Source organism: Pecten maximus, chromosome 16 (assembly GCF_902652985.1).
Source record: "Pecten maximus chromosome 16, xPecMax1.1, whole genome shotgun sequence".
NCBI lineage: Eukaryota > Metazoa > Mollusca > Bivalvia > Pectinida > Pectinidae > Pecten > Pecten maximus.
This window is the reverse complement of record NC_047030.1, coordinates 4,952,258-4,965,290: the sequence shown is the minus strand read 5'-3', so window position 1 is coordinate 4,965,290 and position 13,033 is coordinate 4,952,258. Positions and strand designations below refer to the sequence as shown.

Genomic DNA, 13,033 nt, shown 5'->3' with positions numbered 1-13,033 from the left:
GTCATAATTAGGTTACTTAATACTGACACGGACTAACCAGTCCTAACCAGGTCACTTAATACTGACACGGGCTAACCAGTCCTAACCAGGTCACTTTATACAGCCACGGACTAACCAGTCCTAATTAGGTTACTTAATACTGACACGGACTAACCAGTCCTAACTAGGTCACTTAATACTGACACGGGCTAACCAGTCCTAACCAGGTCACTTAATACTGACACCGACTAACAAGTCCTAACTACGCCACTTAATACTGACACAGACTAACCAGTCCTAACCAGGTCACTTAATACTAACACGGACTAACCAGTCCTAATTAGGTTACTTAATACTGACACGGACTTACCAGTCCTAACCAGGCCAGTTAATACTGACACGGGCTAACGAGTCCTAGCTACGCCACTTAATACTGACACGGGCTAACCAGTCCTAACCAGGTCACTTAATACTAACACGGACTAACCAGTCGTAATTAGGTTACTTAATACTGACACGGACTAACCAGTCCTAACCAGGCCAGTTAATACTGACACGGGCTAACAAGTCCTAACTACGCCACTTAATACTGACACGGACTAACCAGTCCTAACCAGGTCACTTAATACTGACACGGGCTAACAAGTCCTAACTACGCCACTTAATACTGACACGGACTAACCAGTCTTAGCGAGGTCACTTAATACTGACACGGGCTAACCAGTCTTAGCGAGGTCACTTAATACTGACACAGACTAACCAGTCTTAACCAGTCACTTAATACTGACACGGACTAACCAGTCCTAGCCAGGTCACTTAATACTGACACAGGACTAACCAGTCCTAACTAGGTCACTTAATACTGGCACGGGTTAACCAGTCCTAGCCAGGTCACTTAATACTGACACGGGCTAACCAGTCTTAGCGAGGTCACTTAATACTGACACGGAATAACCAGTCTTAACCAGGTCACTTAATACTGGCACGGGTTAAGCAGTCCTAACCAGGCCAGTTAATACTGACACGGGCTAACCCGTCCTAACCGTCACCCTATACAATACTCCCTGCTGCACTCCACATATGGAGGCTGTATATCAATACATGTGGCAAAGAGATGACTTAAATCCCCATCACCACGTCCACAATTTTGGGACCCTTACTGTGTGTCACAGCACAAGACAGCGTGCCAAAGCAGGGGTAATCTTCTATCATATCTTCTAACATTGGGATATTAGGATATTTATTTTTTCCTTTCTTCAACTGTCATTTCTTCCTATCAGCGTTTTATTTTCTTCTGTATATGCGGCAATACACAGAATGTCGTCACATGAATCAGTGCGTAAACAGTACGATTGATAGCCTCTATGTGTTGTGTGTTACATTAACGCTTTCGTCAGTGGCCCACACATCCGACTACAGTTATCGTTAGATCTTAGCTGTTGTAAGGACATGGCATTCAAAAACATTTCGATATCGTTGTAACACAATTCCTCCGACGACTTTCAGTGAAATGTATATTTAGATTCCTACACAATGATTCTACCTGGGAAAGGAAGTGAACCAAAGAAAACCACCAATACATTGTTACAGCCATTCAACACCGGTATATACAATATATCATATTAACTCGCTCTTACACGCAAGTTTAATAACACGCTAACCAGCACATAAGATAAACAGATAAACACCCTATCGCCTATCGGGGAAAAGAACAGGATAGAAGAGGACACCGAAATGCTCAGAATACCGTACTCCTAACTCATAAAAAGTACTAACAAATTATAAACTAACATGACTGGTGTGCATGGAAGTATAAACGAGAGATGAAATCGTGTATTCTGTTATGGTAAACGTTTCTGTTCCATCGACGACATCAATCAAGGAATTCTAGGTCATAAGGAAACCGTAACCCTAACTCAAAATACCAACATATTACGAACTTAAAGAGATGACATTGTGTATTCCAATCATCGACGACATCCACCAAGAGAATCGAGGTCAAATCTGGTTTTTATCGCGTCCTCAAATACACTATCTCTGTCATACCCATCAAGACATGAAATCACACCTCCAATGTTTGTCTTATTCGATATATTTCTATACAATCAGTAAATCAAAGGTTTATTGATGGCAACTTTCACGGTCATGCCGTGACAAAAAGCTTCAAGACAATCTAATATACGATCATTCAAAACACGGCAAAGACAATGAAAGTGTCTCCGATGCCGTATTATTAATTCGAATAAATTTTGTGCATTTGCATGTAGTTATTGGAGGCAACTAAAGTTTGGGGTTCTGCAAATTCAGGCGTTTTATTTTGTGATCTGATTTTATCAAGGTAAAATTAAAGACCTGAATTACAACACGTGATCGTCACATGTCGCCTGTCAACTTTTACTACGCCCACTTTGTTTCTATTCCGACATCCAGCCTTATACGACCTAGGCTGCAGGGAAGACACCAACCCCATACAAACAAGCAAATAACACCATACGAACAAGCAAATAACCCCAAATCGCAGCTATAAATTGGTGACTGTAAGACCTTTCCACGTTTTCATAAAGTTTCCCTTACCCCAAAATATCCATAAGAAATCAATATTGGGTTTAAGTGATAAAAACTAATGAAGAGATAACAATAGTGCTCATTCTTTACTTTTATTTCATACATAAGTTAATAATGATATAATTTAATTTTGACGCATGCTTTCAAAGTTTGGCAATGTTCAGAATAACGTCATGTCTGGATAAGGATGCCACATAGTGTGAAAAAGTCACGTTTGTAATGTATAATGAACTTTTATACATTAGAGCAAATATGTAGCAAGACAGTATCCAGAATAGCGAATTCGTAGCAAGACATTATCCGGAGTAATGAGTTGCAGTGATTTGCGTATGACAGACATTTACAATACGTCGACTTCTCTATTGCAGTGCCCTGACAATTTAATCCACAGGGGAAACTTTCGGACTTAAGTTACACGATATGACAATGGCTGGACTAGCGAGGTATGAAGCAGATTATGTTACTCAATAACTATTCCCGAATTATCATGTATATGAGCATTTGAATCTTTTTTATAATTAGGGTACCAATGACGATAAAAACACACACAATAGCAACACAACAATAACTAAATGAATTGTTATGTCATTGATCTTTTTAATGACCTCCAGGTCATGTTTTTCACTTCTTTCCATGTATGCAATGACAGCGAGGAGACCCCCTGCAGCGACTTGACAGACCAACGCTAGACCATTGACCACCATAATGAGGTTGTAGAAAGGTGGCGGAGACACGGACGCTTGTAAAAGGCGCAGATTGGTTGTGGTATGTATGAGAAGCACTAGGAGCAACATTCCCTGTAAAATTGTCTTCTTCTTCATATAGTCTGCCTCAACTTCCTGTCGACGGGAATCCTGTAATTATACAAAAGATGTACTTGAAAATACATTACTTGCAATAAGCCAGTGTCCTCTTCCACGTAAAGTATCTGTTATGAGACATCACTATAAGCAGCAGGAGAATCTTATGTTTACCAAAGTGTGTAATATCGAACTTTGTTAATTGATAGGGTCGGTCTATATTTTTTTTTGTACGCAAAACGCATCGTTTTGTATTCTTTATAAGCGCTTTGGTGCGGTTTGATTTCTCGCTCTTTGTGGCGACAATGTGTCTTGTAAGGAACAGCGCTCTTGACTGCTAAATATTAATAGAAAATGGCGTTTTGCCGAGAATATGGTCCGTTTTACATCAAAAAGAGCGAGGATGCATTAGTTATGTTTAGAAATGGGAACAGGGGTGTTGCGTTACAACAGCATTTAATAGAACGTGCTAATATTAACACTGTCTGATCATAAGTGTTTAGCACACTATGAGTCAAGATCGATTATGGTGTATATAATCGACCTTTGACTAATGGTCGTGAGCAAAACCAATAGTCTGAGAGTGAGGTAGCGGAATAATGTATATAGAAATAGAGGATCTGATTGATCACTTCGTGTTATTACCACTTGTGTCGACTTGTCTACCAGTAAAGACCATTGGCGATTATTGATGGAATCGCTACTTTGATTGTCTACTGTAGCGTAACGTCCCATTGTCCGCTTCCGGTGACTGCCACCTTGACGTCGAGACAAGACGGCATTTGCGGCCATGCTCATCGTCGCCTCTTCATATGAATCCATATCGAATTAGTCCTCAAAATGGGATCTGAAGTTAGAGAAAAGGATGTCATATATAAAGCATTCGTTAAATTAAATAGGGTTTATTTTTGTAACAGTTGTTTTTTTCTGTAATGTCGAAAACATTTGGTAAGATATTTATGCAATGGCAAATTATCATAATCAAACTAAGGTATAGGAAGGGATAAATGGGGGTTGGTCGGAGTGGGGGTGTTGTTCAGGGATGCCTACCAGCATGGGCTGTGGTTTGTTTTGTTTAACGTCCTATTAACGGCCAAAACATGTGACGGTAAATATAAAATTCTTTCTTTGCTGACTGCCATGTAGTTTTTGGATATAAGTTGCAAAAGAACTCTGAAGATAGATTGTTCAGGACATTATACATAAAACAGAGTGGCGGTTAGTAATTCGGCGACCATTTAAGTTTGGTAAATATAGCTAGCGAAGAAATGTAAAAGGGCATCCTTTAAAATAACACTATCAGCTTTTTTTGTCAGTTTTTGCAGTTTTTACATATTTTCAATGTTGTTTTGCGAGGCATTTCCCAAGATATAAAAGGAGTTGTCAAAATGGGGTTAATTAAGCAATTGAAATAAGTGAGACAAGATAATTTAATCAAGAAAGGTTGAATGCGTCTCATTTAGAAAATATTATCAGCAATATCTTTTGAAATACATGTGCAATATCTGAAATTTGTTTAGACAAGGTAACCTCGTCTATAGTGACCTCAAGATAAACATTCGTCTATAGTGACCCCAAGATAAACATTCGTCTATAGTGACCCCAAGATAAACATTCGTCTATAGTGATCCCAAGATAAACATTCGTCTATATATATAGTGACCCCAAGATAAACATTCGTCTATAGTGACCCCAGGATAAACATTCGTCTAAAGTGACACCAAGATAAACATTCGTCTAGAGTGATCCCAAGATAAACATTCACCTATACTGGCCCTAAAATAAACAATCGTCTATTGAGACCCCAAGATAAACATTCCTCTATACTGACCCAAAGATAATCATTCGCGAATACTGACCAAAAGATAAACATTTGTCTATAGTGACCCCAAGATAAACATTCGCCGATAGTGACCCCAAGATAAACATTCGTCTATAGCAACCAAGATAAACATTCGTCTATGGTGAATCCAAGATAAACATTCGTCTATAGTGACCAAGATAAACATTCGTCTATAGTGAACAAGATAAACATTCGCCTATAGTGACCCCAAGATAAACATTCGTCTAAAGTGAACAAGATAAACATTCGCCTATAGTGACCCCAAGATAAACATTCTTCTATAGTGACACCAAGATAAACATTCGTCTAAAGTGTCCCCAAGATACACATTCGTCTTTAGAGACCCAAAGATAAACATTCGTCTATAGTAACCACAAGATAAACATTCCTCTATACTGACCCAAAGATAATCATTCGCGTATACTGACCAAAAGATAAACATTTGTCTATAGCAACACCAAGATAGACATTCGTCTGTAGTGACCCAAAGATAAACATTCGTCTATAGTGACCCCAAGATAAACATTTGCCTATGGTGAATCCAAGATAAACATTCGTCTATAGCGGCCAAGATAAACATTTGTCTATAGTGACCTCAGGATAAACATTCGTCTATAGTGACCCAAAGATAAACATTCGTCTATAGTGACCTCAGGATAAACATTCGTCTATAGTGACCCCAAGATAAACATTCGTCTATAGTGAACAAGATAAACATTCGCCTATAGTGACCCCAAGATAAACATTCGTCTATAGTGACCAAGATAAACATTCGCCTATAGTGACCCCAAGATAAACATTCGTCTATACTCTATAGTGACCCAAAGATAAACATTCGTCTATAGTGACCTCAAGATAAACATTCGTCTATAGTAACCCCAAGATAAACATTCGTCTATAGTGACCCCAAGATACACATTCGTCTTTAGAGACCCAAAGATAAACATTCGTCTATAGTAACCCCAAGATAAACATTCGTCTATAGTGACCCCAAGATAAACATTCGTCTATAGTGACCCCAAGATAAACATTCGTCTATAGTGACCCCAAGATAAACATTCGTCTATAGTAACCCCAAGATAAACATTTGTCTATAGTGACCCCAAGATAAACATTCGCCGATAGTGACCCGAAGATAAACATTCGTCTATAGCAACCAAGACAAACATTCGTCTATGGTGAATCCAAGATAAACATTCGTCTATAGCGGCCAAGATAAACATTTGTCTATAGTGACCTCAGGATAAACATTCGTCTATAGTGACCCCAAGATAAACATTCGTCTATAGTGAACAAGATAAACATTCGCCTATAGTGACCCCAAGATAAACATTCGTCTATAGTGACCAAGATAAACATTCGCCTATAGTGACCCCAAGATAAACATTCGTCTATACTCTATAGTGACCCAAAGATAAACATTCGTCTATAGTGACCCCAAGATAAACATTCGTCTATAGTAACCCAAGATAAACATTCGTCTATAGCGACCAAGATAAACATTCGCCTATAGTGACCCCAAGATAAACATTCGTCTATACTCTATAGTGACCCAAAGATAAACATTCGTCTATAGTGACCCCAAGATAAACATTCGTCTATAGTAACCCAAGATAAACATTCGTCTATAGTGACCCCAAGATACACATTCGTCTTTAGAGACCCAAAGATAAACATTCGTCTATAGTAACTCCAAGATAAACATTCGTCTATAGTGACCCCAAGATAAACATTCGTCTATAGTGACCCCAAGATAAACATTCGTCTATAGTAACCCCAAGATAAACATTTGTCTATAGTGACCCCAAGATAAACATTCGCCGATAGTGACCCGAAGATAAACATTCGTCTATAGCAACCAAGATAAACATTCGTCTATGGTGAATCCAAGATAAACATTCGTCTATAGCGACCAAGATAAACATTCGTCTATAGTGAACAAGATAAAAATTCGCCTATAATGACCCCAAGATAAACATTCGTCTATAGTGACACCAAGATAAACATTCGTCTATAGTGTCCCCAAGATACACATTCGTCTTTAGAGACCCAAAGATAAACATTCGTCTATAGTAACCCCAAGATAAACATTCCTCTATACTGACCCAAAGATAATCATTTGCGTATACTGACCAAAAGATAAACATTTGTCTATAGCAACACCAAGATAGACATTCGTCTGTAGTGACCCAAAGATAAACATTCGTCTATAGTGACCCCAAGATAAACATTTGTCTATGGTGAATCCAAGATAAACATTCGTCTATAGCGACCAAGATCAACATTCGTCTATAGTGAACAAGATAAACATTCGTCTATAGTGACCCCAAGATAAACATTCGTCTATAGTGAACAAGATAAACATTCGCCTATAGTGACACCAAGATAAACATTCGTCTATAGCGACCAAGATAAACATTCGCCTATAGTGACCCCAAGATAAACATTCGTCTATACTCTATAGTGACCCAAAGATAAACATTCGTCTATAGTGACCCCAAGATAAACATTCGTCTATAGTAACCCCAAGATAAACATTCGTCTATAGTGACCCCAAGATACACATTCGTCTTTAGAGACCCAAAGATAAACATTCGTCTATAGTAACCCCAAGATAAACATTCGTCTATAGTGACCCCAAGATAAACATTCCTCTATACTGACCCAAAGATAAACATTCGTCTATAGTGACCCCAAGATAAACATTCGTCTATAGTGACCCCAAGATAAACATTCGCCTATAGTGACCCCAAACTAAACATTCGGCTATAGTGACCCCAAGATAAACATTCGTCTATAGTGACCTCAGGATAAACATTCGTCTATAGTGTCCCCAAGATAAACATTCGTCTTGAGAGACCCAAAGATAAACATTCGTCTATAGTAACCCCAAGATAAACATTCGTCTATAGTGACTCCAAGATAAACATTCGTCTATAGTAACCCAAATATTAATATTCGTCTACTATAACCCCTAGATAAGCATTCGTCTATAGTGACCCCAAGATAAACATTCGCCTATAGTGACCCCAAACAAAACATTCGGCTATAGTGACCCCAAGATAAACATTCGTCTATAGTGACCTCAGGATAAACATTTGTCTATAGTGACCCCAAGATAAACTATTCGTCTATAGTGACCCCAAGATAAACATTCGTCTATAGTGACTCCAAAATAAGCATTCGTCTATAGTGACCCCAAGATAAACTATTCGTCTATATTGACCTCAAGATAAACATTCGTCTATAGTTACCCCAGGATTATTAACATTTGTCTATATGGAGTGACCTCAAGATAAACATTCGTCTATAGTGACCCCAAGATAAACATTCGTCTATAATGACCCCAAGATAAACATTCTTGCTCCACATTTTCTATTTTGGTGCCATTTATAAAGACAGAAAGCTGTTCAGTTTGTCTACATTTTCGATGTGATGTTCCTATTTATATAACTTCAGTTTTGCTCTGTGTTGACATTGGTGTGTTTCATGACACCAATTTTGAAGTAATTCAGTATCATTGCTTAAGATGGAAATGGTGTTTTCTATTAATTAGCCATGTGTTTGAGCTGGGACACCAACAGTGAGGAGTAAATGTTTTTATGAAATTTACTGTGTGACTCTCATATTTAATTCTAGTTTCCCAGATATCTACCAAGTTCAAAATAAACCATACAATTAGGGGTAATTTACGAACATTGTGTGACATCTTACAGAAGAAATATAAACAAACTTTCCCCACATAGGGTGATTTATGCAGCGCCTTCATTTCAGATTCACTAGTGAGTATTCTATTCACCTATGTATCAGAAACCGTGTTGCAGGATTTAAAAAGTTACTACGACATACTTCCATTATTACAAATAAGGCTTCCCCTTGTTCGGCTACCCTCTGTTGAGTTTTACTGAATTTTACATTGTAATTTAGCAATATTCCAAGATATAATCCAATCAATTGAACATTTATGACACATAGCTAATATATACTATTGATTAATTTGCTCTGGCAGTTCCACCATTATGGAATATAACTATTTTTTGAAGTACAATGTGATATCCCAATTCTGTGTGTATTTTGGTAAGGAGTCTAACAACTTGTAATCCTTCGGGAGTTTCTGATAATTATCACCATGACGACGGCGTACATTAAAATTAATATATTTATCATTTGGATTTCGATAATAGGTAGATCCTAAAATAACCCATTTTCACAATAAAAACCGAGAGAAATTATTCAATCTATCACACCATTTCACATTCGTATACAGAGATCTGATTAAATTCATTATTTTCCCATTAATTCCTTCGCTAATTAATTCATACCATAAGTTTTGGCGATTTACAAAATCGAACGCTTTCCGATAGTTTATGAAATTACAATAGGGTCTATTTTGTGTTTTAACGCTCTATTAAGGCTGCAGGCCGAAAATTGGATTAAATGTAGACAGTCTACCCAGCATCAGGGATCTTACTAAAGCTTTTATCAAACTCGGCCAATCTATTGTTAAGGAGATAAGCAAAAAGCTTTTAATTCATATACAACTGACTAGTGCAATGCCCTATAACTGTTGGTATCATTAATAATATTCATATAGCCTTTCTTAAAGACTGGAACAAGAGATCCTAATTGTGACCAAAACAATGGATGAATGCCAGATTTAACAAGAGGCCCATTATGCTATTTAAAACAGACGATTCTACAAAATGAAGGCGACTTAGTTGTGGACAAGGGTTTATGTGTGGTTAAATACGGTACTTGGCAGGATAATGACAATTTGTTACAGCTACTTTTGTGACAAAGACTGGACAATTGTTACAACATTTTCAGTTAACCAATATTTCATTAATATTCACACACATACACACAACATCACAATACAAATCATGAATACATATAGGATTGGAAATTGAGCTAAAATGTTATAATAATTCCCATAATTTTTTGACGGGCAATATCCTGTCACGTACGTCCCAATTTGTACAAAAAATTGTTGCATTAAATTGGCACGCAATATCCTATCAAAAATTGCGAAAGTTCCAATTTGTTATAAAAATGCATTGTATTCAAACAAATTAGATGTACGTTGTAATAAAAAATTACTTTGCATAATTGTGGTCGTTTAAATTATTTATAATATTTGTCGGAGAAAAAAAAAGGCAAGCATGGTAGCTACGCCACTGTGCCAATCCCCTTTGTCGGGAGCAGTCAGCACTTTTCATAAATAAGGAAATAACGTAAGCAACACAAATACACTTCCTTCACGAGAGTACGCAATTATAACGTGTTGGGCTTGGGTAGACGTGTAATGGATCTATTACCGACACATGAGATTATGATAAGTTTAGTACAAAGTCGTACTCTCCGATCCCTGCGTACAGAAATTGTCTGTCACGTGTGTAAGGAGTTCACACACGTGGAATAACAGTGTACGACTCATGCTACATAAGATGTGTATTGTTACCCGTGTTCATAATGCCATTCTAAGTCTACAGAAAGCATTATCAACTTAACGAAATTTACAGTTAAAAGTATGGGTTTTTTTTAGCTTGCTTTTCAAGACGACTGTTTTTTTTATTGTTTTTTCTTTTAAAATTCCTATACAATGTGGACGAGGAGTGTATTGTTCGTTGTCCGAAGATGTAAACAATACCTATGTTAATACAGCATTGAACATACGTTAACGACACCAGGCATGGAACTATTATAACGACCAGATGTTGTGATGTAAACAACATGTTCTGTCACGGCGGCGAGATGGAGTATTATACAGAGTGGAGTGATGATGTAGGCCTGTTGCGTTGGTCTTTTTAAATGTCTATTTGATGGGACAAAAACACGTTTTGTTTGCGTGATATCTAAATCCTGTCTTAAGAAGAATCATGTCATTCAAACACGCACCTCTATTTGTTAAAAAATGTGCAAGGCAATCCGGAATATGGTTTCGTGATATGGGACTTGAAATAGATCTCTTCCTTAACAATTGATTCTTAATGTCATTTGAACACGTATGTTGGAAGGCAAATACTGATCTGCTTTTTCTATATAAGTATATATTTTGTTCTAACAAAGAACCACAGGTTCTTGACACATTTTATGACCCAGAATGGATAATTAACACTGGGGTCCGACCCTTAGACCACATATCATTGTCAATAATACGTGATATAGATGTCGGACCCTGGGGTTATTTACTGGTTCGTAGGAACGTGTCAAGCCCCTGTGCTGAGAACAATTAAATTGATAACTTCGGTGACACTAAAAGTGAGCAGTAGAAAAATTAACATATATACGGTAATTCTAGATACTCCAAAGTATCCGGCTTCTAACATAACAATAGGCAAGTGGGTGAAAAAGAGTAACACCGGTCGTAAGCGCCATGTCTTCCGGATCTGCTCAAAACAGGCTTACACGACAACACGGCCTGTTATTTCATTTAATGGGGAGGGTGATGCTCAGTGCCTCGATGATTAATGGAACACCTTTCCCAAGCCGAGCTTCAGTTTACGTTGGGCGTAATTCTAAAAAAACAAAGTCTGTATATTTACAGTTACCGAGTCCAAGTTAGCATGTGTGTATTGTGTATGGTGCATATATACACGTTCTTTACACGAGCATGCTATCCATGCCCGAGTAGATAATCGAAGTTCCTTTCGAAATATATTATTGTATATATCATTTAAAAGCATGTACCCGGTGAACTCACTAGCTGTTGTCTCGATCTACCCCTATTCAGCCTCTACGTAAACGTCTTTACTTCCGTTTCAACAGCTATTCACACTCGGCGTCCTAGCTTTCGCTCCCTGATTGACGTATTTTTAACGTGAGTTAATTCTAACATTCTAAAACGTCTATTATATAGGCTAGACACTCGTCAGGATCGGTACACTTCCCACTACACTGTTTTTCAGGCCCCTATTATAATGATTGTATCAATAACCCTCACCCCACCTCTAACAATACCCCAGCATTGAGACCCGACATATCTCATTGTCAGTCCACAAGAATCAACCTGCCTATCAATGGTCCCACATACACCATCTCCACTTCATGCGATATATACTCCCCACGCACGTACACGTGCATCCCCACATGCAATCCCTAGTGTCCGTCCCCATGCACGTGATCTTACCTTGGGACTCTGCTCCATTTCTTACAGTCGGTTATAAACTAACATGTCCACAAACCTCGCTGGTAAAGCCACCGTATATTCCTCACTACTTCCCTGACCCAAGTACAAACTTCCTGTTACATTCCACCAACAATGTCATTTCATACTAAATATGTTTGTGTATTACGTTTTAATCAGTGTATGCACACGATGTTAACTACGTCCTGATCAGAGTATACTGCAAAGACGAGTAACTTCGCTTACCGTAATTCTCGTGGTTACGGTTACCGTTATAGAACATACATTATACCACAAATTTATTCTTTATCTATTCAAAGCAGTTTACTTTTAAGCTGTTGATTCTTGCACAAATTAACGTGTCCGTTATAACAATTGTGTTTTTGACAGGGCATACTGCAAACGCGAGCATTTTCGCTTTCGCTAAATTTCGCGATTCGTGTAGGTATATAGTCATGCAATAAAGTACAATATAGCAAAACATACATTATACACCACACATGAACTTAGTTTTCATTAAAATTGTATCTAGGTGTTCATGGTAAATTGTGACAGGGTATAGTGCAAAAGTTAATGATTTCGTTTGCTCTGAATTTCCGCGGTTGGCAGAACATTGCATTAAAGCACATACAATATTCTATTTTCTAATTGTTGCGTCTTAAACAAGTATGAAGGACTTGTGATTCCGTATATATACAGCGTATACTGCAGAGACGACTA

The 13,033-nt window shown here is 37.8% G+C and overlaps 1 protein-coding gene across 1 annotated transcript; it reads right to left on the bottom strand.

The window, feature by feature from the left end:
- Nucleotides 1-2,622: 2,622 nt before the first annotated feature.
- LOC117345045 lies at nt 2,623-12,465 on the bottom strand. The gene is made up of 3 exons (XM_033907984.1): nt 12,317-12,465; nt 3,990-4,191; nt 2,623-3,398 (listed from the first exon to the last, which is right to left on the bottom strand). Exons 2-3 carry the CDS (start codon nt 4,164-4,166, stop codon nt 3,063-3,065), a joined length of 513 nt encoding a protein of 170 aa, XP_033763875.1. The 5' UTR covers nt 4,167-4,191; nt 12,317-12,465; the 3' UTR covers nt 2,623-3,062.
- Nucleotides 12,466-13,033: the final 568 nt, after the last annotated feature.

Bases quoted from the DNA above. Each gene is read 5' to 3' on its own strand.
- LOC117345045 (XM_033907984.1), bottom strand. From the start codon at position 4,166: ATGGATTCATATGAAGAGGCGACGATGAGCATGGCCGCAAATGCCGTC. The intron at 3,399-3,989 runs GTAATAACACGA...GTATAATTACAG, and splicing joins TAGACAAGTCGACACAAGTG to GATTCCCGTCGACAGGAAGT.